Source organism: Erinaceus europaeus, chromosome 14 (genome assembly GCF_950295315.1).
Source record: "Erinaceus europaeus chromosome 14, mEriEur2.1, whole genome shotgun sequence".
NCBI lineage: Eukaryota > Metazoa > Chordata > Mammalia > Eulipotyphla > Erinaceidae > Erinaceus > Erinaceus europaeus.
In genome coordinates, this window is record NC_080175.1 from 100,895,494 (window position 1) to 100,922,744 (window position 27,251).

Sequence of the window (27,251 nt, forward strand, 5' to 3'; positions counted from 1 at the left end):
TGACCCGACCCTGGGCTTGATGACCCGACCCCGGGCTTGATGACCCGACCCCGGGCTTGATGACCCGACCCCGGGCTTGATGACCCGACCCTGGGCTTGATGACCCGACCCTGGGCTTGATGACCTGACCCCGGGCTTGATGACCCGACCCCGGGGTTGATGACCTGACCCTGGGCTTGATGACCTGACCCTGGGCTTGATGACCTGACCCTGGGCTTGATGACCTGACCCTGGGCTTAATGACCTGACCCTGGGCTTAATGACCTGACCCTGGGCTTGATGACCCGACCCCGGGCTTGATGACCCGACCCTGGGCTTGATGGCTTGACCCTGGGCTTGATGACCTGACCCTGGGCTTGATGACCCGACCCTGGGCTTGATGACCTGACCCTGGGCTTGATGGCTTGACCCTGGGCTTAATGACCTGACCCTGGGCTTAATGACCTGACCCTGGGCTTGATGACCTGACCCTGGGATGAGGCTGAGGCTGGAGCCTTGGCCAAGTGAACAGAGATCTCAGTCTATGCCGAAGATCAACTGAGAGACGTTTAGCTGATAGGTGATGGTTAGTCAGCCAGGCAGACCAGACAGAGTGTATGGAAGGAGAGTTTAAATGTGGCTGTACCATTGCATAGTTCAAGATGTTCTATGTTCAAGATTTTAACTTATTCTTTCACTACCTCAAATGTAACTTTCTTTAATTCAGTGAAATTCACAGATGTTTATTGTTAAGACAGCGTTTTAGAGGCTGGGTGGTGGCGCACATGATTGAGTACACAGTACTGTTGTTGAGCCAGATGTTGTTGTGCCAGATGTTGTTGTGCACAAGGACCTCAGTTCAAGCCCCCACTGCCCACCTGCGGGGGGAAGCTTCGCGAGCGGTGGAGCAGGGCAGCAGGTGTCTCTCTGCCGCTCTCCCTCTGTCTCCCCCTTCCCTCTCCATTTCTGACTGTCTTTCTCCAATAACTAATTAAAGTTAATACCAAAAATTTAAAAAAAGAACAGCATTTAATTCTCTATCATCATCTGTGACTTCCTGGTGTAACAGCACAACCTCTTTCCTCAGCTTTCTCAGCAAAACACCCACTTCTGTCCTCTCGTTCAAGCGAGGCTGCAAACCGTCTCTCTGACCCCAGTCTTATTTCACCGACAGACTCTAGACCCAGGACCATTTCTTCTTCACCTTAAAGAAAGTGGGAGTCTCTATGTTAGTCACCAAACTCGAGCAGAAACTATGAAAGTCATAGACCCCTAGAAGCAACCAAAGTAGACCCTAGCTTCTTTCTGCCCTAAGACCCCTGTTCTCATCTGCTCTGTTCCTACTATTTGGTTCTTATTCATTAAACAACTCGTCCTGCTTTATATCTTATCACCTTTCAGCCAGCAAGTGGCAGATGCCGCCATGACGCCATCCTGACCTCCCTGGGCAGACGCCGTCACCATGTGTCCTGGAGCCTCCCCTCCCCAGAGCCCTGCTCCACTAGGGACAGACAGACAGACACAGGCTGGGGGTGTGGGTCCACCTGCCAACACCCATGGCCAGTGGAGAAGAAACTACAGAAGCCAGAACTCCCACCTTCTGCTCCCCAGAGAGAATTTGGGTCCCTGCTCCCAGAGGGGGAGAAATGTCAGGGAAGATGCCCAGAGGGCTCTGAGGCCCAACTCCACCAGGACCTGGAGAGAAGATTAAAAAAGGAAGGACATTTGAAAGTAGTAAGAGGAGTAAGTGTGGCTTGGAAAGGAAGAGAAGATGTAGTCACGGAAAAACGGGCAGATATTTATAAATACAGACACAGTTATAGAAATAATAGTTCACCCATATCAGTGACCTCAGGAGAACCACTGAAGTTTCCAGTGGAGGGATAGGGACACAGAGCTCTGGTGATGGGAATGATGTGGAATTATAGCCTTGTGATCTTATAATTTTGTAAATCAGTATTAAATCTCTAATAAAATAAATAATGAAAATGTACCCCTGTGACAATAAGTCTTATAAATCACCCTTTCCTCAAGAAAGTGATAAAAATAAATTCAGTGAATCCCAGTGAAGATGTCTATGAACATGCTACTTTTATTTTTATTTATTTTTTTAACATGCTACTTTTATTTATTAATTCAAAATATTTTTTAAATTTTGATTTTTCCCCTTTTGTTGCCCTTGTTTTTTTATTGTTGTTGTAGTTATTATTATTGTAGTTATTGATGCCATCATTGTTGGATAGGACAGAGAGAAATGGAGAGAGGAGGGTAAGACAGAGAGACAGAGAGGGGGAAAGAAAGACAGACACCTGCAGACCTGCTTTACCGCTTGCGAAGCGACTCCCCTGCGGGTGGGGAGCCAGGGACTTGAACCTGGGTCCTTGAGCACTGTAACGTGTGCACTCTATCTGGCCCCTCAACTCTATGTACTTTCAAAAGAAGCCAGGAAGCATGTAGGTAGCACATCCGTAGACACCTTGGAGCCAGGAGAACAGGAGCCATTTCACCCAGAAACTCAACAGCAGGTGGAAACCCAAGTTCAGCCTGAAGTCTGAAGGCGTCAGCCATGGAGAGCCCCACTAGGAAAGCAAACACCACCAGTTTTCTGGCTCAGGGAGGCGAGGGGCACTTGGTCAGGACCCTTACATGCCGGGCGGGACTGTTCTTACGTGTTAAAGGGACTGGGACTGCCGGTGTCGACAGCTCTCTGGAAAACGTCTTCACGGGCCTCTAGAAGTTGACTCACTGTTGCCACTGCTACTTCCTTTGCCTGCCAGGAAGAAACCACCAGAGGTTACGTTTCTTTCTTTCTTTTAAAAAAATTTCTTTATTGGGGGATTAATGATTTATAGTCGACAGCAAAACACAATAGTTTGTACATAGATAACATTTCCCAGTTTTCCACAAAACACTCTCACCCCACTAGGCCCTCCTCCACCATCATGTCCCAGGACCTGAGGCCCCTGCTACCCCAGAGTCCTTGGCTGTGGTGCAGGACACCAGCCCCAGTCCATGTTCTGCTGTGTGCCTCCCTTCTGTTCTTATGTCTCAGCTTCTGTCCGTGAGTGAGATCATCCCACACTCATCCTTCTCTTTCTGGCTGATCTCACGTCACAGGAGTCTTTCAAGCTCCAGCCAAGAGGAGGTGAAGAAGATGAATTCACCGTTTTTAATAGCTGAGTATAGGCCACAAGTTGCTCAGCCACTCATCTGTGGTTGGACACCTGGGTTGCTTCCAGGTTTTGGCTATTGCACATTGTGCTGCTATGAACACAGGTGCACACAGATCTTTTTGGATAGGAGAGGACATATTTCATTATAACTGTTTTTATAAAAAATATCTTTAGGGGTCAGGAGGTGGCACACTTGGTTGAGTGCACACATCACAGTGCGCAAGGATCCGGGTTCGAGCCCCTGGTCCCCACCTGCAGGGGAAGCTTCACGAGTGGTGAAGCAGGGCTGCAGGTGTCTCTCTGTCTCTCTCCCTCTCTATCTCCCGCTCCCTCTCAATTTCTGTCTGTCTCTATCCAATAATTAATTTAAAAAATCACCTTTATATACTGGATATAGACAGCCAGAAATTAATAGAGTAGGAAGAGAGAGAGAGACAGACAGACACTTGCAGTCCTGCTTCACCCCTCGTGAAGCTTCCCCCTTGCAGGTGCGGACTGGGGGCTTGAACCCGGGTGGGTCTCTGTGCACTCAACCAGGTGCGCCACCACCCAGCCACTCAATTTCTGTTTCTATCCAACAGTAAATAAATAAATACTTAAAAAACGTTCTCAGTTTTCTTCGAATCACTCTCACCCCACCCAAGTCCTTGTCCGCCATGAGCACCAGGACCTGAACTTCCCCACCCCCGAGCCCCGAGCCCTGAGCCCCGAGTCCCGAGCCCTTCACTTTGGTGCAAGACACCCAACCAGTCTGAGCTCTGCTTCCTTCTGTTCTGACTCCCAGTCTCTGCAAAGTCGCTGTGAGGAGTCCCGCCTTGCCCAGGCTGCCACCACAGAGCAGGAGTGGGGTCTGGACTCTTCTCTTGGTCCCTCTCCCCGGAGCTTTACCTTAGGCTCAGCGTGACAGGAGTGGGGTCTGGACTCTTCTCTTGGTCCCCGCCTCCCTCTGGAGCTTTACCTTAGGCACAGCGTGATTGCTCAAGTTGAAGATTTGCCCGACGACATTAGCAGCTGCAGAGATGCCCTCAGAAGTCAGCTGGTTGACATTTGAGGTTAAAATCTGAACTTCAGTAGAAATATTTTCAGAATGATTTCTGATATCGTCTATCTGTTTAAAAACAATAGTAACTTAAAAATAATCATAAGTTGGGAGTAAGGTGGTAGCACAGCGGTTTAAGCACATGTGACGCAAAGCACAAGGCTGGCGTAAGGATCCCGGTTCGAGCCCCCGGCTCCCCACCTGCAGGGGAGTCGCTTCACAGGCGGTGAAGCAGGTCTGCAGGTGTCTGTCTTTCTCTCCCCCTCTCTGTCTTCCCCTCCCTCTCTCCATTTCTCTGTCCTATCTAACAACAGCAACATCAATAACTACAATAATATCTACAATAACAGTAAAAAACAAGAGCAACAAAAGGGAAAATAAATAAAGAAAGAAAGAAAAGAAAAAATAATCATAAGTTCACAGAGGTGCACGAAGTGCCTGCTCTGTAAGGAACTGCGGGTGGATAAGCAAGAAAGTGGCTGAGCCCTGGTCTCTTAATGTCACACTCACTTGTTTCCAAGTGTGCTTCTCGTCTAGAGGTCTGAGTCTGCAGACCAGTACACGTCCTGGCCTTTCCTGCCTTCCAGGATGAGCAGACAGACAGACTTAGCTGGATGCGTGCTAGTGGGGCCGTGAGCCGGGGACCAGCACTAGCTCACGGAGAGGAGCGCAGCGCGGAGGTGAGGGCGTGGAAGCCGGGGGCCAGTCTGGCCTCTAGTCACTTCTCAGCGTGCTTTCTTATTATGCATGTTTGTTTTTCCTAGTGATTTTTAAATTCTCTTTTTCTTTATTGGGGGATTAATGGTTCACAGTCGACAGTAAATACAGTGGTTGGCACATGTGTCACATGTCTCAGTTTTCCGCATCACACTCACCCCCTAGATCCTCCTCCGCCACCCTGTTCCAGGACCTGAACCCTCCCCCACCCCAGAGTCCTTGACTTTGGTGCCGTACGCCAACCCCAGTCCTGGTTCTGCTCTGTGTTTCCCTTCTGTTCTTGTTTCTCATCTTCTCTCTATGAGAGAGACCATTCCATATTCATCCTTCTATTTCTGGCTGATCTCACTTCACAGGGTTCCTTCAAGCTCCATCCAAGATGAGGTGAAGGCGAATTCATCATTTTCCACAGCTGCGTAGTATTCCATGTGTATCTAGACCACAACTTGCTCAGCCACTCCTCTGTTGTTGGACACCTGGGTTGCTTTTAGGTTTTGGCTATTACAAATTGTGCTGCTATGAACACAAGCATCCTAGCAATTTTTATTGCATTTTAGAAAATAATGGCTATGCAGTGAGTAGGAAATGTTTATCTGGCTTGTGGGCACATAATTAGACAACCTTCCCAGAATGCCCTGAACCCTGTATTTTATGCTGTCAAACCAAAACGTGGAAGTTGTGGGCCGGGCAGTGGCACACTGGGTTAAGTTCACTTAGTGCGAAGCTCAAGGATCCCAGTTCGAGCCCTTAGCTCCCCACCCGGAGGGGGAAGCTTCATAAGTGGTGAAGCAGGTCGGCAGGGTCTCTCTTTGTCTCTCTCCTCCTCTCTCAATTTATCTCTGTTTCTATCCAGTAAAATGGAAAAGTGGCCTCCAGGAGCAATGGATTCACAGTGCCTGTATCGAGCCCCAGCAATGACTCTGGAGACATAAAGGGGGAGAGAGAGAGGACATGCAAGCCCACCACCATGACTTTTTAAAAATTTTTATTTATTTTTGCCCTCAGGATTATCACTGGGGCTCCGTGCCTCCACTATGAATCCACTACTCTGGAGGCCATTTCCCCCATTTTGTTGCCCTTATTATTGTTGTTATTATTGCCATTGCTCTTGTTGTCATTGTTGGATAGGACAGAGAGAAATGGAGAGAGGAGGGGAAGACAGAGAGGGGGAGAGAAAGACAGACACCTGCACACCTGCTTCACCGCCTGTGAAGCGACTCCCCTGCAGGTGGGGAGCCGGGGGCTCAAACCGGGATCCTTACGCCGGTCCTTGCGCTTCGTGCCATGTGCACCATGTGCTACCGCCCGGCCCCCTGTCCACCACGAAGTCTTTAGTGGACCTGGGAGTCAATGTTGATGTGGTTGCCACTAGATGGCAGTGTGATTTCAACTTTCTAACCAAACTATCAAGCACTCCACAGTTGGGGACCGGTGAACAGGTCGCCACAGACACTGTTCTTCCTTGAAGGAACGGTGCTGGGTGAGATGAGGCAGAAAGGGAGGGTGCCTAAGGAACCAACACATTCACGCCAAAAGATCTGTGTGTACCTGTGTTCACAGCACCACAACCTGTAACAGCCAAAATCTGGAAGCAACCCAGGTGTCCAACAACAGACTAGTGGCTGAGCAAGTTGTGGTCTAGATGCACAATGGAATACTACTCAGCTGTTAAGTTTTCTAGTCCTTGTCTCAACTCTGACACCATCTCCCCTGACAAGACTTATGACACCTGCATGTCAGCTGTCAGGCTCTGGCAAAAATGACTAAAGTCATGGGCCCCTTGGAACACACCTAAATTAAACTGCCTAGCTTCTTCCCACATGAAGACCCCTAGTTTCATCTGCTCTGTTCCTACCTTTGGGTTACTGATCATTAAACAATTTGTCCTGCTTTATATCTTATGACCTTTCAGCCACCAAGCTGCAGATGCTGCCATGACGCCACCCTGACCTCCCTGGGCAGAGCCGTCACCCGTGTGTCCTGGAGCCTCCCCTCCCCAGAGCCCTGCCCCACTAGGGACAGACAGACACAGGCTGGGGATGTGGGTCCACCTGCCAACACCCATGTCCAGCGGAGAAGCAATGACAGAAGCCAGAACTCCCACCTCCTGCTCCCCATAAAGAATTTGGGTCCCTGCTCCCAGAGGGGTAAAGAACAGGGAAGCTTCCAATGGAGGGGGTGGGACAGGGAGCTCTGGTGGTGGGAGCTGTGTGGAATTGTACCCCTGTGATCTTATAATCTTGTTAATCATGATTAAATCACTAATAAATTTTTTTAAAAAAATTGGTGAATTCACCTCATCTTGGATGGAGCATGAAGAAGTCATGTGAGGTGAGGTAAGCCAGAAAGAGAAGGATGAATATGGAATGATCCCACTCATGGACAGAAATGAGAAATAACAGACGGGAAAACAAAAACAGATCTCGGTCCGGAGTTTTTTTTCTGTATTGAACCAAAGTCAAGGATTCTGTGGGGGGTGGGGGGTTCAGGCCCTGGAACATGGTGGAACAGGAGGAGGACCTGGTGGGGGTTGGAGTGTGATGTGGAAACTGAGGAATGTGACACCTGCCCCAACTACTGTGTTTTCCTGTCCAGTGTGAACCATTAATCCCCCAATAAAGAAAAGTAACTATGGTCAGAAAATGTAAGAACAGGAGAGGGACGAATAGTGGGAGATTTAACTATGGACACAACTTGGGAGACGGGAAATAAAGGAGAACAGCAAGTCTGCCGTGGCCTGGGGCCCGGGACCTCAGCACACCCTGGAGGGAGAGGGAGGAGGGGCCCGGTGGGGCAGCTGTGGGGTCCCAAGCTGGGCTGAGAATGCTTGGCGGACACCCGTCACTGCACACAGCTGTCAACAACGGCAGGTAAGCCACTAGCCCCCCAGGATAAAACGTAACAAAAACAACACCCTTCTCAGTCAGTCGTCAGGGCCCTGCCCTGCACCCGCACCCCAACTGTTAAAAGGTGTCATCATATTTAAAATGCAAAGCAGCACCCTGACCCTTAATCGGAGGCTCAGAGAGGCCCCGGGGGACGGGTCAAGGGTGAAGGTCCGTGTCTGATTATGGGAGACGGCCTGGGTCTTGCCCTGGCGGCAGCGCCAGGAAGAGCACCGTGGGGATGCCAGGGCGGTGGGTGCTGTGTGCGCCTGTCTCTCCCGTGACCAGCCCTCACCCCGTTTAGAGAGCGTGGGTCAGGAAGACCTCTGAGCAGCGTCACAGACGGACAAGCCCGGGGCTCCTTCCCTGGTAGCAAACAAACACTGGAGGGGCTAAGGGGCATTTTAAAATGGCAGGGACTAAGGCCAAGGAGCCAGTTCCATGCATCAGAGCACAGACTCCGCGCAGGCCAAGTTCCAGGGGTCTCAGGTTCAATCCCCAGCACTGGCATAAGCCAGATGTGAGTGGAACTATGGGCTCTCTCTCCCCATCTGTCTCTCCTCTCTCTCCCACCATCACCCCCTCCCCCTCTGCACCCCTCTCTCCTCCTCTCCTTTCCCTCCCTTCCCTCTCTCTCTCTCTCTCCATCTCTCTCTCTCCCTCTCCTTCTCCCTTCTCCTTTCCCCTCTTATTCTCTATCTATGTATCTATCTATCATTTATCTATCTCCCTTTCCTTCAGAAACAAATTAAGTAAATCTTGGGGGCCAGGTGACGGTGCACCTGGTTAAGTGCACATGGAAATTAAGTGCAAGGACCGGTGTAAGGATCCCGGTTCGAGCCCCCGGCTCCCCACCTGCAGGGGAGTCGCTTCACAGGCGGTGAAGCAGGTCTGCAGGTGTCTGTCTTTCTCTCTCCCTCTCTGTCTCCCCCTCCTCTTTCGACTATTCTCCATCCTATCCAATAAAACAGAAAAAAATGGCTGCCAGAAGCAGTGGATTCATAGTGCTGGCCCTGAGTTTCAAAAATAAATAAATAAAATAAACGAATATTTTTGATGGGGTTTGGGCGGTAGTGCAGCAGGTTAGGATCCTGGTTCGAGTCCCCCGGCTCCCCACCTGCAGGGGAGTCGCTTCCCAGGCGGTGAAGCAGGTCTGCAGGTGTCTGTCTTTCTCTCCCCCTCTCTGTCTTCCCCTCCTCTCTCCATTTCTCTCTGTCCTATCCAACAACAGCAATAACAATAATAACTACAACAATAAAACAAGGGCAAAAAAGGGAGTAGATAAATATTAAGAGAAGAAAGAAAGAAAGAAAGAAAGAAAGAAAGAAAAGAACAGAGCCTCCTGGCCATACCTGTGAGGCTGGCAGCCTCCCCTAGGCCGCAATGTATGTAGTGGGCTGACCCCCTGCCAGGCTGTGGCTCCTGTACCCACCCCCAGAGCCGTCTCCCTCCTCTGTGCTGTAGGTGTATTAGTACCTGACTGCAGTCATGACAACATGTAGGAGGGGCAGTGGGCCGGCATGTCCACTATAGCAGGGGTAGTGGGCCAGCATGTCCACTGTAACAGGGGTAGTGGGCCGGCATGTCCACTGTAGCAGGGGCAGTGGGCCGGCATGTCCACTGTAACAGGGGTAGTGGGGCATGTCCACTGTAACAGGGGTAGTGGGCCGGCATGTCCACTGTAACAGGGGCAGTGGGGCATGTCCACTGTAGCAGGGGCAGTGGGCCGGCATGTCCACTGTAGCAGGGGCAGTGGGCCGGCATGTCCACTGTAACAGGGGTAGTGGGGCATGTCCACTGTAACAGGGGTAGTGGGCCGGCATGTCCACTGTAACAGGGGCAGTGGGGCATGTCCACTGTAGCAGGGGCAGTGGGCCGGCATGTCCACTGTAGCAGGGGCAGTGGGCCGGCATGTCCACTGTAACAGGGGTAGTGGGGCATGTCCACTGTAGCAGGGGCAGTGGGCCGGCATGTCCACTGTAGCAGGGGTAGTGGGGCATGTCCACTGTAACAGGGGTAGTGGGCCGGCATGTCCACTGTAGCAGGGGCAGTGGGCCGGCATGTCCACTGTAGCAGGGGTAGTGGGCCGGCATGTCCACTGTAGCAGGGGTAGTGGGCTGGCATGTCCACTGTAGCAGGGGTAGTGGGCCGGCATGTCCACTGTAACAGGGGTAGTGGGCCGGCATGTCCACTGTAACAGGGGCAGTGGGCCGGCATGTCCGGTGTAACAGGGGTAGTGGGCAGGCATGTCCACTGTAACAGGGGTAGTGGGGCATGTCCAGTGTAACAGGGGCAGTGGACCGGCATGTCCACTGTAACAGGGGTAGTGGGCCGGCATGTCCACTGTAGCAGGGGTAGTGGGCCGGCATGTCCACTGTAGCAGGGGTAGTGGGCCGGCATGTCCACTGTAGCAGGGGTAGTGGGCCGGCATGTCTGGTATAACAGGGGTAGTGGGCCGGCATGTCCACTGTAGCAGGGGTAGTGGGGCATGTCCACTGCAGTAGGGGCAGTGGGCCAGCATGTCCACCTCAGCAGGGGCAGTGGGCCGGCATGTCCACTGTGCATGTGGCGTGTGCTTGCTACCGTGGCCTCCCTGACTCACACAGGACCTGCAGGGACTGAAGGAAGGAACCCGTCTGAGCTCAGCAGGGCCGCTCAGAAAGGCCAGGTTTCCGCCTCTTGCCATCGTTGGGATGCAGCTGTGAGCACTTGCCTGCGTCTGCGTTTGGGTGTGTGGTTGGACCTGCTTTGCATACGCCGGTCTGCCAAGCTGGTCCGACCACACCTGGTCCTGGCACAGGCCTGACGCCTCCCCCTGTGTGTGGCTCCCTTCTCTGAGGCTAGCCGTCAATGGCGAGGAGAGATAGGTAAGGTCAGGTGGTGGGCTCTAGACTGGCATTGCTGTAGTCTGTCTGTCAGTCTGTCAGGTCCAAATGTCCATTTGCACAAACAGGTGTCAACCATCTAAGAAAGAACAGCTCCGTCAAGCTCCGTTACTAGTTCTTGTCATCTCTGCGCGACAGCTGAAAGAAACAGCGCGATGCCTTGACCCACAGGCATTGGGAGGAGACCCTCATCTCTCTGGCCGGTCAGAGACCCTGGTGTACCTGTGTCTCCAGGCTTTGCAGACTGGCACTGCAGTTTCCTGTGGTGGCTGCTTCCAGCTTGATCTGCCCAGTTTCGCTGAGTGTACACAGCCGGGTGGCCATGGGTTTGCCCGCTTAGAGAGAAGGAAAGAGAAGCAGCGTTTGCAGGGATGGCCTCGGCAGCTGGGCCCACACACTGTCACCCCGTCCGTCCTGCGGGGAGAAGCCTCAAGATGCTCAGTGTTCTTGTCCGTCTTTCAGATGGCGGCTGGCCTGTCGTTTGACTAACAAACACGTCTGCTAGAGACCTCAGGGGTGGGGTTCCAGGGCCTCTTCCTCAACTTCAGGCTGCTACAGGCCCCGCCCGTGGACGGCTGTCCCAGGTCTGTCATGTCCCCTGTGCAGCAGACCCAGAGGCCGCCTGGGGGAGCACTGAGGTCCTGCCGTGCAGAGCCTGCAAGAACGTCTGTGTGAATGAGGTCGTCTTGGGCCATTTTTACAAACTATGAGGAAGTTGTGTCTTTGGTGTCTTACGGGTTGATTGCACCCACACAGAATGAAAAAGGAACCAGACAGCTACTACAGGGCTATTTTAGAGACATTTGTCTTAATTTTAAAATATGAAATTCAAAAGACTGTCTGCAAGGAAGATCTGCCTCTCTCTCTTTAATATTTTTTATTTATTGGATAGGACAGAGTGAACCTGAGAGGGGAGAGTGCAGGCTCTTGCTCTGGGTCCCCCGCCTCCCTGGCTGTTGGGCAACAGAGGTCAGAGCGGCCCCCTGGGAGTCCCGGGGTGTTTCCGTGAGGGCAAAGTGTGCAGAGACAAGGCAGTCTGCTCTGGGAGAGCCTCGGGGGCCATCTTGTCTACTAAGGGAAAAAGCGGGCAGGAGAGAGAGCAAGAAGCAGATGTCACTCTGGCACATGTGCTGCCAGAGACTGAACTCAGGACCTCACGCTTGAGAGTCCAGTGCTTTATCCACTGCGCCACCTCTGGACCACCACAGCTATTCTTAACCCGAGAAGCAGGTCTGCAGGTGCCTCTCTGTCTCTCCTGAATCTCCCCCTTCCATCCCAAGCCCTCAGTCTCTGTCCAGTATATACTAACTAAATAAAACTCAAAAAGACAAGTGAAGAGGGTGAGACGTGGCGTAGATGACACAGGGATGTCTATTGCTGCCTTAGGAAGAGCTGGAGGATGTGAGATAGTACTTGAAACTCTGACCAGTGGCTGCAGGAGAGAAGTCGCAGCCCTGGATCAAAACCACTGGGGACCTAGCGCTGGCTGGCGGGCCAGGGTGCCCCCAACACAGACGCCCGTGCAGCCAGCAGCTCTGTGGGGCTGTACGTACCACTTGGAGTGTTCCGCTCACACACTTCCTCAGAGTACCCGTAGCTTCCTACTGGAATCCGTTTAAACGTGAACATCTTGTCGGTGCTATTTTCACAGAAATTAGCTAGGATGGAGAGGGAAAAAGTGCATATATATATATATATATATATATATATATATATATATATATATATATTCGAAAGTTTCTTCTATTTTTCTTTACCGGGGAGATTTGTGGTTTGCAGTCGGCAGTAAATACAGTAGTTGGTGCCTGTGTCACATGTCCCAGTTTCCACAGAACAGTCTCACCCCACGAGGTCCTCCTCCGCCATCCTGCTCCAGAGTCTGAATGCTCCCTCCACCCGAGTCCTTGGCTTTGGAGCAGTCCACCAACCCCCGTCCTGGCTCTGCTGTGTTTCCTTCTGATCTTATTCCTCAACTTCTGTCTATGAGTGGGGCCGGTCCATGTTCACTCTTTTCTTTCTTTCTTTAAATATTTATTTATTTTTCCCTTTTGTTGCCCTTGTTGCTTTATTGTTGTAGTTATTACTGATGTCATTGTTGTTGGCTAGGACAGAGAGAAATGGAGAGAGGAGGGGAAGACAGAGGGGGAGAGAAAGACAGACACCTGCAGACCTGCTTCACTGCCTGTGAAGCGACTCCCCTGCAGGTGGGGAGCCGGGGGCTCGAACCAGGATCCTTACGTTGGTCCTTGTGCTTTGCGCCATGTGCGCTTAACCCTCTGCGCTACCGCAGATAGCAGATGGTTTGAGATATATAAACTCTTATGATCATCACAGCAACATGGAAAAGTCAAGATTTGGAAATAGCTCAAGTGACCCCAAACAGAGGACTTGTTAAAGAAGGTGTGGTACATATACTAATGAAATAGGACTCAATTGTAAGAAAAGATAACTTTTTATTATTACTGGATAGAGACAGGGAGAAATTGAGAGGGAGGGGGAGATAGAGGAGAGAGACAGAGAGACACCTGCAGCCCTGCTCCACCACTCGTGAAGCTTCCCCTTACAGGGGGGACCAGGGCCTGAACCTGAGTTCTTGCTCACTGTAGTGCGTGCGCTTAACCAGGTGCGCCACCGCCCAGCCCTGGGCGCTACTTATAACACAGTTCATGCAAGCGTCTTAACTACACATGAAAAAGAGTGACAGAAAGAAAAGAGAAAAACTTGGTCTTTGATAGGAGGTTGACTTTAGCAAAGTTAAACAACCAGATTTGTAATATTGAAGGAGGTGACAGGCCTCTCTCCAACGTAAAAGACTGAGAAAAACAGACGAACCAATGTCCCGTCAGTCTGCACTCAGAAAGAAAAGCAACTGGACGTTCACAGAGAAACTGAACATTGGGAAGCAGACAAGATGCCCTGAACACACAGGAAGACATGGCTCAGCGTCCACCGTCACGCCCTCTGCCCTGAGACCTCAGGAAGCGCTGCTGTCTCCTCTGCCCACAGTCAGCGCAGCGCCCGCGCGCGACGTCCCTAGAGACTCACGGATGGTACATCGCAGTCCTCTCCACAGCTCTGGGCAGTTGCACCTGTCGTTGGCCCAGGTTCCGCCATTTCTGCAGAGCTCCAGAGGGGGCTTTGATGAGGAAGCCACTGCATGGAGAAACAGTAAGAGAACATCACAGACTGACCAGCTGCCACAGGCCTGTGACCTTCAGTCTGCACCGACGCTGTCACTCTCAGCGTTTACAGTATCGTCGCTGACGAGAACGGACACTGAAACGGATGCAAGGTGTGTGACACTTCCTAAATGTCATGGGTACAAGAAAAATAAAAGGCTGAAAGACCTAATACCATGTCTCAACAGTAGAATCTACTGAGGAACTAGATATTGATGATGTGTGCTGAGAGGGAGGGAGATTTGTGGTAGACTGGGGACAGACAGACAGACAGACTGCGTCGACATGCAGACCTACAAATGCTTTAAGAATACAGACCTGCTCGCCCCAGATCACATCATCAACGGGGCTTACAGTCAACAACATTTATACCCCTTTCCCATATTAGGGAGCTACTCTCTTCTCTGATCCAGCTTTCTGGTCCTTTGCCCAGCCATGACATCATCTCCCCAGACAATAACTTGGATCCACCAAGTTATCAGATTTCAGGCTCAGTGGCAAAAAGAAAGAGGAAACAAACACCCCCCCCCCCCCAAAATTAAAAACTAGTATAGCCACAGGCCCTTTGGAATATAACTAAAATATATTTACTACAAAATGGAGGACCCCCCCCCCAACTCTTCATCTGCACTATTCCAGCCTTTAGGTCCATGATTGGCCAGTTTGGCTTTGCATGTTAACTCTCTTTTCAACCACCAGGTTCCAGATGCCAGCATGATGCCAACCAGACTTCCCTGGACAGACGACCCCACCCATGTGTCTTGGAGCTCTGCTTCCCCAGAGCCCTGCCCTGTTGGTAAGCTTCTAGCTCTGCTTCTGGAATCCCTTCTGTTACACTGCTTGACGTTGTGGTCTATTTACATGGTCATTCGGTTACATTGGTTTGGTCTCGCTCGCTCCCCCTGCCTCCGGGAGACTTTGGTTTAGTCCTTGCTAGTTTCGAGTTTCCTCCTTCTCCCCGCCCCCTATCCTACATACTTCCTTGGTTCCTGACGCTGCAGCCGGAGGAGAAAAATGGAGGAGCCCACTGTGTGGTGATTCGGTTGTTGGACTGCTTGCCTGCTCATGAATAAAGATTAAACTGTGTTTTCAGCTCAGCCGTGTGTCCCTGGTCTCTGTCTCCTGCCCGTGAAGCCAGCCCGGAGACAACAACACTGCCCCACTAGGGAAAGAGAGAGACAGGCTGGGAGTATGGATCCACCTGTCAACGCCCATGTTCAGCGGGGAAGCAATTCCAGAAGCCAGACCTCCCACCTTCTGCGTCCCACAGTGACCCTGGGTCCATGCTCCCAGAGGGACAGAGAATGGGAAAGCTGTCAGGGGAGGGGGTGGGATATGGAGTTCTGGTGGTGGGAACTGTGTGGAGTTGTACCCCTCTTATCCTATGGTTTAATCAATGTTTCCTTTTTATAAATAAAAAATTAAAAAAAAAAGAATGCAGACCTGCTCATGGGCCCCTTGGAACACAGCTGAAACAGACTGCCTAGCTCCTTCCAAATTTCATCTGCTCTGTTACTCCCTTTAGGTTCCTGTTTATTAAACAGTTTGTCCAGCTTTATATCTCACTGTCTTTCAGCCACCAAGTTGCAGATGCTGCCATGACTCCATCCTGACCTCCCTGGGCAGACGCCCTCACCCATGTGTCCTGGAGCCTCCCCTCCCCAGAGTCCTGCCCCACTAGGGACAGACAGACAGACACAGGCTGGGGTTGTGGATCCACCTGCCAACACCCATGTCCAGTGAGAAGCAGTGACAGAAGCCAGAACCCCCACTTCTGCTCCCCAGAAAGAATTTGGGTCCAGACTCCCAGAGGGATAAAGACCAGGAAGCTTCCAGTGGAGGGGAGGGGACAGGGAGCTCTGGTGGTGGGAACTGTGTGGAGTTGGACCTCTGTTACCTTACAATCTTGCTGATCATTATTAAGCCACTAAAGAAAAAAAAAGTGCAGACCTGCCTAGTAGTGGGCGAACACCTGTCACAGAAACACAGGACACTGAGCTATGTGACAAAGGGCTTGTGGGTCCCTAACAACGAGGCTTTAGAGCAGAAGAGAGCTGGGCCAGCCTTCCAGGGAAGGCTTTCCAGGAGCGTGATCATTAAGTCAGACTTCAAGATGGGTTCACGTGTAGACAGGGCATGGTGAAGACAAGAACCAGTGAAACTGAAAACTATCAGCAGAAACTTCCTGAGCTAACGGCCAGAGAATAAGAAAGTGACAGACGGGAGTCAGGCGCAGTGCAGCGGGTTAAGCACAGATGGTGTGAAGCGCAAGGTCCAGCATATGGATCCGGGTTCCAGCCCCCGGCTCCCCACCTGCAGGGGAGTCACTTCACAGGCGGTGAAGCAGGTCTGCAGGTGTCTGTCTTTCTCTCCCCCTCTCTGTCTTCCCCTCCTCTCTCCATTTCTCTCTGTCCTATCCAACAATGACGACAATAATAATTACAACAGTAAAAAACAAGGACAACAAAAGGGAATGAATAAATAAACAAATCCCCACCTGCAGGGGAGTCGCTTCCCAGGCAGTGAAGCAGGTCTGCAGGTGTCTGTCTTTCTCTCCCCCTCTCTGTCTTCCCCCCCTCTCTCCACTTCTCTCTGTCCTATCCAACAATGACGACATCAGTAACAACAATAAAACAACGAGGACAACAAAAGGAAAAAAAAAGTAAGCAACAGACATCCCTAGAACTATGGGACAAAGGGCAACAGACATGCAGCAGAGATAGTAAAGGGAGAAGTAAGAGGGAAATACATTCTTTTTAAATATTTTTTTAAGTTTTAATTTTGTTAAGCTGAATGTAAGGTAAAACCTTAGGACTTCTAAAAGGTTATGTGGCAGAGATCTAAGTAACCTTGGTCTTGATGGCTTTTCAGAAAGAACATCAAAGGCACAATCTATGAAGAAATAGACAACCTAACTTTCACTGAAACTGAAATTTATTGGGTGGGCAAGATAGCTCACTTTGAGTAGTGGGCTGCTTTGCCAAATGCCTGACCTGGGTTTGAAGCTGCCCAGGTGCCCACGTGACCCCGCGCACAGAGGGAGCCCTGCGCTGTGACCTTTCTCGCTCTCAAGAAACATTTACACCTGTGCTCTGAAAAACCCACTGCTAAAAAATGAAGAGACAGTGGGAGAATTGCATTCTGGGGAACTAACAGAAATCGGGGGAAATATCTGCCAGATTTGTTCCATACTTTAAAATAAGTAAGAAAGCCTCACAGGAATTGAGGTCTTTATACTCCTCTGTATCGATATCCTTCCCCTCCCTCCAGAGATGACACTGTCCTGAAATCTTGTTTATCTTTCCACCACTATATTTATTTTCCCCTTTGTTGCCCTTGTTGTTTTATTGTTGTAGTTATTATTGTTGTTGTCATTGTGGGATAGGACAGAGAGAAATGGAGAGAGGAGGGGAAGACAGAGAGGGGGAGAGAAAGACAGACACCTGCAGACCTGCTTCACCGCCTGGGAAGCGACTCCCCTGCAGGTGGGGAGCCGGGGGCTCGACTGGGATCCTTATGCCGGTCCCTGCGCTTGGCGCCACCTGCGGCACTCAGGTGCGGAACAGAGAGAATGAGATGCGCAGAGGTGAACATGGGCCAACCTCTGTGGACAGCTGCGGGAGGAGGAGGGAGGGTGGGGACAGGAACTGGTGACGCTGCGGTGTGGGACTACACACCAAGGTCACTTATTTGTGACCTGCTCTGAATAACAAATAAAGGTCACACCAGCGGCTTGTTTGTACCAGACGGCCACAGTCTCAGGGCCATAGGCCACCAGGATCGCCCAGCTCCTCAGCTCACCTCACCTAGCTGAGTCTCCAGTTTGTCCAGCGCACGGCTCATCCTCCGCGACTCCCGTCCTGTGGCCAGTCTGACACTCCTGCTACGCGGCCCCTTAGTACGTGCTCCTCTTTGCCCTTCTCAGCTCACCTCTGCCCAACAGAGGCCGGGCCGTGGACGCCCCAGCACTCACTGAGAAGCCATGCAGGGCTCATGCTGAATGCTAGCATGGCCTCCCCTCCCCTCTCCCTCTCTTTCTCTCCTTTCTTCCTCCGTTTCATGCTTAAGGCTTTTTTAAAAAAAATTTAAAAAATATTTATTTAATTTATTTATTCCGTTTTGTTGCCCTTGCTGTTTTATTGTTGTAGTTATTATTGTTGTTGTCGTTGTTGGATAGGACAGAGAGACATGGAGAGAGGAGGGGAAGACAGAGAGGGGGAGAGAAAGACAGACACCTGCAGACCTGCCTCACCGCCTGGGAAGCGACTCCCCTGCAGGTGGGGAGCCGGGGGCTCGAACCGGGATTCTTACACTGGTCCCTGCGCTTTGCGCCACCTGCGCTTCACCCGCTGCGCCCCCGCCCGGCTCCCTGCTTAATGCTTTTCTGTATTGTCTTTATTAGACAGACACAGCCCGAAACTGAGAGGAGAGGGGAGATGGGGAGAGAGACAGAGAGACACCTGCAGCCTTGCTCCACCACTCGGGACGCTTCCCCCTGCAGTGGGGACAGAGGGTTGGAACCCAGGTCCTTGTGCCCTGTGACATGTGTGCAGTCACTAGGGGCACACCACCAGCCTCCAATACTCCCTCCCTCCCTCCCTCCCTTCCTCCCTCCTTCCTCCCTCCCTCCCTCCCTCCCTTCCTCCCTCCCTCCCTTCCTACCCCTTCCTCCCTCCCTCCTCCCTCCCTCCCTCCCTCCCTTGTTTTCTTCTTCCTCCTCCCTCCCTCTTTCTTCCTCCCTTCTTCTCTCTCTCCCTCTATCTGCTTCTTTCTTTCTTCCCTCTCATTTCTGCCTTCCATGCTTCCTTCCTTTCCTCTGTCACTCTCTCCCTTCCTTCCTCTCTCTTTATTTTCTTCTCTGTCCTTGCTTTATTTATTTTTTTGACACTCTAGGATGATTTTTTTTTCCAGATAGAGACAGACATACAGACTCAGAAACAGGGAAATGGGGGAGAGGGCTGAAAGAGACCACAGCCCCAAAGTCCCCACCTCTGTGGGGGTGGCTTGAACACAGGTCGCACACGGCAAAGCAGCACCTATTCCCGTGAGCGGTGTCCCGTTTGGATAGTGACATTCTCACGGCAAAGTAGCAGCTATTCACGTGAGCTGTGTCCCGTCTGGATAGTGACATTCTCACGGCAAAGTAACAACTATTCACGTGAGCGGTGTCCCGTCTGGATAGTGACATTCTCACGGCAAAGTAACAACTATTCACGTGAGCGGTGTCCCGTCTGGATAGTGACATTCTCACGGCAAAGTAACAACTATTCACGTGAGAGGTGTCCCGTCTGGATAGTGACATTCTCACAGCAATGTAACAACTATTCACGTGAACTGTGTCCAGTTTGGATAGTGACATTCTCACGGCAAAGTAACAACTATTCACGTGAGCTGTGCCCCGTCTGGATAGTGACATTCTATCGGCAAACTAACAACTATTCGCGTGAGCTGTGTCTCGTCTGGATAGTGACATTCTCACGGCAAAGTAACAACTATTCACGTGAGCTGTGTCCTCTCTGGATAGTGACATTAACACAGCAAAGCAGCAACTATTCACGTGAGCTGTGTCCTGTCGGGATGGTGACATTCTCACAGCAAAGTAACAACTATTCGTTTGAGCTGTGTCCCGTCTGAATAGTGACATTCTCATGGCAAAGTAACAACTATTCACATGAGCTGTGTCCTGTCTGGATAGTGACATTCTCACAGAAAAGTAACAACTATTCACGTGAGCTGTGTCCCGTCTGGATAGTGATATTCTCACAGCAAAGTAACAACTATTCTCGTGAGCTGTGTCCCAGTCAGGATAGTGACATTCTCACGACAAAGTAACAACTATTCCCGTGAGCTGTGTCCCGTCTGGATAGTGACATTCTCACAGAAAAGTAACAACTATTCATGTGAGCTGTGTCCTGTCTGGATAGTGACATTCTCACAGCAAAGAAACAACTATTAATGTGACCTGTGTTCTGTCTGGATAGTGACATTTTCACTGCAAAGCAGCAACTATTCACGTGAGCTGTGTCCCGTCTGGATAGTGACATTCTCACAGCAAACTAACAACTATTCATGTGAGCTGTGTTCTGTCTGGATAGTGACATTTTCACGGCAAAGCAGCAACTATTCACGTGAGCTGTGTCCTCTCTGGACAGTGACATTCTGACAGCAAAGCAGCAACTATTCACGTGAGCTGTGTCCTCTCTGGATAGTGACATTCTCACAGCAAAGCAACAACTATTCACGTGAGCTGTGTCCCAGTATGGATAGTGACATTCTCACAGCAAAGTAACAACTATTCACGTGACCTGTGTCCCGTCTGGATAGTGACATTCTCACAGCAAAGTAACAACTATTCCCATGAGCTGTGTCCCAGTCTGGATAGTGACATTCTCACGGCAAAGCAGCACCTATTCACGTGAGCTGTGTCCCGTCTCGATAGTGACATTCTCACAGCAAAGTAACAACTATTCACATGAGCTGTGTCCCGTCTGGATAGTGACATTCTCACAGAAAAGTAACAACTATTCGTTTGAGCTGTGTCCCGTCTGAATAGTGACATTCTCACGGCAAAGCAGCACCTATTCACGTGAGCTGTGTCCCCTCTGGATAGTGACATTCAAACAGCAAAGCAGCAACTATTCACGTGAGCTGTGTCCCGTCTGGATAGTGACATTAACACAGCAAAGTAACAACTATTCACGTGAGCTGTGTCCCGTCTGGATAGTGACATTCAAACAGCAAAGCAGCAACTATTCACATGAGCTGTGTCCCATCTGGATAGTGACATTAACACAGCAAAGTAACAACTATTCACGTGAGCTGTGTCCCATCTGGATAGTGACATTAACACAGCAAAGTAACAACTATTCACATGAGCTGTGTCCCGTCTGGATAGTGACATTCTCACAGAAAAGTAACAACTATTCGTTTGAGCTGTGTCCCGTCTGGATAGTGACATTCTATCGGCAAACTAACAACTATTCACGTGAGCTGTGTCCCGTCTGGATAGTGACATTCTCACGGCAAAGTAACAACTATTCACGTGAGCTGTGTCCACTCTGGATAGTGACATTAACACAGCAAAGCAGCAACTATTCACGTGAGCTGTGTCCTGTAGGGATGGTGACATTCTCACAGCAAAGTAACAACTATTCGTTTGAGCTGTGTCCCGTCTGGATAGTGACATTATCACGGCAAAGTAACAACTATTCACGTGAGCTGTGTTCCGTCTGGATAGTGACATTCTCACAGCAAAGTAACAACTATTCACATGAGCTGTGTCCCGTCTGGATAGTGACATTCTCACAGAAAAGTAACAACTATTCACGTGAGCTGTGTCCCGTCTGGATAGTGATATTCTCACAGCAAAGTAACAACTATTCTCGTGAGCTGTGTCCCAGTCGGGATAGTGACATTCTCACGACAAAGTAACAACTATTCCCGTGAGCTGTGTCCCGTCTGGATAGTGACATTCTCACAGAAAAGTAACAACTATTCATGTGAGCTGTGTCCTGTCTGGATAGTGACATTCTCACAGCAAAGAAACAACTATTAATGTGACCTGTGTTCTGTCTGGATAGTGACATTTTCACTGCAAAGCAGCAACTATTCACGTGAGCTGTGTCCCGTTTGGATAGTGACATTCTCACAGCAAACTAACAACTATTCACGTGAGCTGTGTTCTGTCTGGATAGTGACATTTTCACGGCAAAGCAGCAACTATTCACGTGAGCTGTGTCCTCTCTGGACAGTGACATTCTGACAGCAAAGCAGCAACTATTCACGTGAGCTGTGTCCTCTCTGGATAGTGACATTCTCACAGCAAAGCAACAACTATTCACGTGAGCTGTGTCCCAGTCTGGATAGTGACATTCTCACAGCAAAGTAACAACTATTCACGTGACCTGTGTCCCGTCTGGATAGTGACATTCTCACAGCAAAGTAACAACTATTCCCGTGAGCTATGTCCCGTCTGGATAGTGACATTCTCACAGCAAAGTAACAACTATTCGTTTGAGCTGTGTCCCGTCTGAATAGTGACATTCTCACGGCAAAGCAGCAGCTATTCACGTGGGCTGTGTCCCGTCTGGATAGTGACATTCTCACAGAAAAGTAGCAACTAGTCACGTGAGCTGTGTCCCGTCTGGATAGTGACATTCTCACAGCAAAGCAGCAACTATTCATGTGAGCTGTGTCCCGTCTGGATAGTGACATTCTCACGGCAAAGTAACAACTATTCACGTGAGCTGTGTCCCGTCTGGATAGTGACATTCTCACAGCAATGTAACAACTATTCACGTGAACTGTGTCCAGTTTGGATAGTGACATTCTCACGGCAAAGTAACAACTATTCACTTGAGCTGTGTCCCGTCTGGATAGTGACATTCTCACAGCAAAGTAACAACTATTCACGTGAGCTGTGTCCTGTCTGGATAGTGATATTCTCACAGCAAAGTAACAACTATTCATGTGACCTGTGTCCCGTCTGAATAGTGACATTCTCACAGCAAACAGCAACTATTCATGTGAGCTGTGTCCCATCTGGATAGTGACATTCTCACAGCAAACAGCAACTATTCATGTGAGCTGTGTCCTGTCTGGATAGTGACATTCTCACAACACTGGCTTTATCACAGAATGATATCCCCTATGTTCTTGAAACTGTAGTATTTCCAAAAATACTCAGCCTATTTTGAACCATGTACTATGTATCATGGAACACTAAATGTGGCCAGGTGGTGGTGCACCTGGTTGAGCACACGCGTCATAGGCCTCAAGGACCCGGGTTCAAGTCCCTGGTCCCTACCTGCAGGGGGAAAGTTTTACAAGTGGTGAAGCAGGGCTGCAGGTGTCTCTCTCTTTCTCTCCCTCTCCACCCCCCCCCCACCTCTCTTGATTTCTGGCTGTCTCTATCCAATAAATAAATAAATACAGATAATAAAAATTAAAAAAAGAAAATTCAATGCAAAAATATGTCACACTTAATGTTGCTTAGAAGAGTAACATAAAATGGTAAAAATTCCAGATAGAAAGTAGGAGTGGGGAGGCATAAAAAATTATAGAAAGTAGGAGTGAATTTCTCCTGAACTAGGAAAAAAACCCATCTAGTTAGGACTGGCAGAAACCCCACCAGCAGACTCAGACATCTGTATCAAATTCTTTACTTGAGATACCTGCGTGAGGACATAGCCTGCTGTTCCACGAGAGGCCAGTGTTTAGGACATTTGATTCACTGTGGAAAAACTAACCGTAAAACAATAAATGAGCGGGGGTAGAATTCATAATGGTTCTGAAAACAGACTCTCCTGCCTGAGGCTCCAAAGTCCCAGGTTCAATTCCCTGCACCACCATAAGCCAGAGCTGAGCAGGGCTTTGGAAAAAAAAAAAAAATCTAAAAATAAATAAACGAAATATGTAAAATACAGATTTCTGAAAAATGGCTACATATTTAAATGGAATTTCACCACTGATACAGCCTAACAATGCAGGGAGATAGAGCACTTCTTAGAAGTAGTTAACTCAATTTAATGATTAATTACATTATAGACTTTCAATCTGATAAGCTGAGTCTCCTTCCAAAGGTTCAGTCTGGGCTATGGCACCTTTTCAAGATGAAAGTCAGGGAGTGTAGGAAATGGCGCAGTAAAGTGTCCACAGCAGCTCACGCCTGTTGAGTACGTTAGGCAGCAGCTAGACTGGGCGCGGTAGAGGAGAAATATTTGGCGCATTGGGAAGCTTCGTGAGTGGTGAAGCAGGGCTGCAGTGTCTCTCTCTCTCCCCGCTCTATCTACCCTTCCCCTCTCTAGTTCTCTCTGTCTCTATACAATAATAAATAAAACTAAAAAAGAGGAAATAATACATCCAGCCCAGAATCTCTTTATGGAGAAGCTGCTGGTTTGGGGGAACTGGCTCAGCAGTTTTTTGAAAGTCTCTGCTGTTGCGTCTCTGGGATTCTTCTTGAGCCTTACTGTCTCATCCACCTTTCCCTACTGTCACTCTAACGCACAGCAGACGACCATACACATTTGGCGAATGACTGATAGCTCTGTTTGCGTGCCCCTCCGCCCTCTTTCCGCCCTCTTTCTGTGCCGCCATAATGGTGCCTGGATGTCCTGGCCCACGCTCTCAGGAGCATCAACAATGCCGGGGAAAGAGGCAAATGCTGGGCTCTTATTAGGCCGTGCCCCAAAGTCATGGTCCGGTTTCTACCTGTGATGATGAAGCACGGCTACATGGGCGAATCTGAAATCACTGATGATCACAGAGCTGGGAAAATTGCCGTGACCCTCACTGGCAGGCCAAACACGTGTGGAGTGAGCAGCCCCAGATCTGATGTGCAGCTCAAAGACCCAGGAAAATGGCAGAATAACCTGCTTCCATCTCGTCAGTTTGGTGTCACTGTGCTGACAACCTCAGCCGGCATCATGGGCCGTGAAGAAGCAAGACGAGAACACACAGGAGGGGAAATCCTGGGATTCTGTTTCTAGGGGTGTAGTACACAAGTGCAGATGAAATGCCTCAGTGGAAAATATATATATATATATATTTGTTGAATAACAGGGAAAATAGTTTCTAAAGGATCCTAATTTTCCCTCTTATTTATTTATTTATTTATTTATTTATTTAAGAAAGGAGACATTAACAAAACCATAGAATGAGAGGGTACAGTTCCTCACAATTCCCATAACCCGATCTCCACATCCCACCCCCTCCCCTGACAGCCTTCCCATTCTCTATCTCTCTGGGAGTATGGATCCAGGGTCGTTGTGGGTATTTTGTTTTTTATTTTTTTAACTTTTTAAAAATATTTATTCCCTTTTGTTGCCCTTGTTGTTTTATTGTTGTAGTTATTATTGTTGTTATTGTTGTCATCGTTGTTGGATAGGACAGAGAGAAATGGAGAGAGGAGGAAGACAGAGGGGGGAGAGAAAGACAGACACCTGCAGACCTGCTTCACCGCCTGTGAAGCGACTCCCCTGCAGGTGGGGAGCTGGGGGCTCGAACTGGGATCCTTACGCCGGTCCCAGCGTGCCATGTGTGCTTAACCCACTGCACTACCGCCCGACTCCCTATAATTATTATTATTTACTTGGTGTTAACTGAACAGCCAGAATGCTATTAGTTATTTTAATCATGACTCTACAATTCATTCATTCAGACACCGAAAGAGCACAGACAGGTCAGTGTGACCACTTGCTGTCCTGCCTCCCCACATGCACAGACACAGCTGCCTGGAACCACCTGCCGGCTCTCTTATGTGTCATGATAGCACCTGGGCTGAGACCTCAGCCTGCATGCCATTCCAGCAGTGGTGTGTCTGGGAGCAAGGCACACATTCAGTGCCACCCTCCCTCTGAATCAGACAGAACAATTGACGTTACCTGTCTGGATCCAGGCCATGGTCCTCCACACGCCAAGTCCCAGAACGGTGCCGGTCAGCAGCCCACACACAGCTGCCACTAGCACCTTGCTGTCCCGGTAGGATGCCATGGGGAAGTCACACTGCAGTCCACTCCAGCGTGCAAAATGGCTGGCTGTCCTTGAGCCAGAATTTTAAGCAGAAACTATTCTAAAAAGAAAGAAAGAAAGAGATAAAGGGAGAAGGAAAAGTTACCACCTTTTAGTGGTCAGGAGACAGCTGCCCCTCCACCCCCCAGGGTTCCTGCAGGGGGGAGGCTCCAGGAGCAGTAAGGCAGGGCCACAGCTCTCTCTCTCCCTCTCTCTCTCTCTCTCCGTTCCTTCTTGATTTCTGTCTCAATTCAAAAAAGAAAGAAAGAAAAAGCAAATGGGCTCTGGGACGTGGTGGGTTTGTGGTGCAGCCAGCCAGCCCAGTGGTGACCGTGGTGGAAAAGCATCTGGAAGGTGCGCACTCTGCCTGTCGCTTCCTCACCGTTCTCTGAGCACAGGACCCGGCTGCAGTTATTGGGAGGGCAGATAACTCTGGGTAATAAGGAAGAGCGGGGAGGGAGCAGCCAGCAGGGTCAAAGTAGAATCCAGACAAACAAGAAGATGGGAAGGGAAGTGGTGAGACGGGAGCTCAGGAAGCTGTGGGGCTCAGTCGTCTCCAGGTCAGCTCGGTGCTTTTGTTCAGTGATCCTTCACAGGTAGACCGGCGGCTCTGGGGTTCTCTCTCTCTCTCTCACTCTCTCTCTCTCTCTCTCTGGGAAATGAAGCGGGTGGTCAACAAAGGCTCCAGGGGGTGTTAGTCACACTTGCCCCCAAAGCCTGCACTGCTCTCAGGAGATGGCATCTCGGACGTCTAGTTTGGAAAGCACCGAAGGCTTCCTTACTTCCTTGCGACTCATCTATTGTAGGCCGTGGTGCGTCACCCTCAGAACACCCTCAGTGTTCTGAACTTTTTTTGTTTGTGATTCTTCTTTTCCTAAAGAAGATTTCTTAGTGATTTGATAATTATGGACAAGATTGTAAGGTCACAGGGGTACAATTCCACACAGTTCCCACCACCTGAGTTCTGTGTCCCAGCCCCTCCATTGGAAGCTTCCCCTGTTCTTTATCCCTCTGGGAGGATGGATGAAAATTCTTTCTTTTTTAAAACACTTTTTTATTATCTTTATTTATTGGATAGAGACAGCCAGACATTGAGAGGAAGGGGGAGATAGAGAGGGAGAGAGACAGAGAAACACCTGCAGCCCTGCTTCACCACTCACAAAGCTTCCCCCTTGCAGGGGAATGGGATCTTGAATCAAGATCCACGCACACTGTAACACGTGCGCTCAACCAGGTACGCCACCACCCAGGCCCCAAATTTCTCATCTTGTTCTTTTCTTTTTTTTTTTTATCTGTTCAATTCTTTTTTTTTTTTTTTTAATTTTTTATTTAAGAAAGGATTAGTGAACAAAGGCATAAGGTAGGAGGGGTACAACTCCACACAATTCCCACCACCCAATCCCCATAACCCACCCCCTCCCATGGTAGCTTTCCCATTCTCTAGCCCTCTGGGAGCATGGACCCAGGGTCGTTGAGGGTTGCAGAAGGTGGAAGGTCTGGCTTCTGTAATTGCTTCCCCGCTGAACATGGGCGTTGACTGGTCGGTCCATACTCCCAGTCTGCCTCTCTCTTTCCCTAGTAGGGTGTGACTCTGGGGAAGCTGAGCTCCAGGACACATTGGTGGGGTCTTCAATCCAGGGAAGCCTAGCCAGCATCCTGGTGGCATCTGGAACCTGGTGATTGAAAAGAGAGTTAACATATGAAGCCAAACAATTTGTTGAGCAATCATGGATCCCAAGCTTGGAATAGTGGAGAGGAAGTGTTAGGGAGGTACTCACTGCAAACTCTAGTGTAATCCTGCTTTCAGGTATATATTTTGCAGTAGTTTATGGATACGTGTGCACATACGCTCTCTCTCACAGAAACTGGTGTATGTCTAGGTTATG

General features: G+C 49.8%; 1 protein-coding gene across 1 annotated transcript in view; it reads right to left on the minus strand.

Moving 5' to 3' along the window:
- The window catches only part of ADGRG7 (adhesion G protein-coupled receptor G7), a 44,224-nt gene extending 18,804 nt beyond the window's left edge, over positions 1-25,420 (minus strand). Inside the window, exons 1-6 of the mRNA XM_060172211.1 lie at positions 25,239-25,420; positions 13,724-13,831; positions 12,232-12,336; positions 10,901-11,013; positions 4,111-4,260; positions 2,649-2,749 (exon numbers count right to left, since the gene is read on the minus strand). Of these exons, the coding sequence (XP_060028194.1) occupies positions 2,649-2,749; positions 4,111-4,260; positions 10,901-11,013; positions 12,232-12,336; positions 13,724-13,831; positions 25,239-25,347 (686 nt within the window). The 5' untranslated portion in view covers positions 25,348-25,420. The remainder of the gene's footprint in view (positions 1-2,648; positions 2,750-4,110; positions 4,261-10,900; positions 11,014-12,231; positions 12,337-13,723; positions 13,832-25,238) is intronic.
- Positions 25,421-27,251: the final 1,831 nt, after the last annotated feature.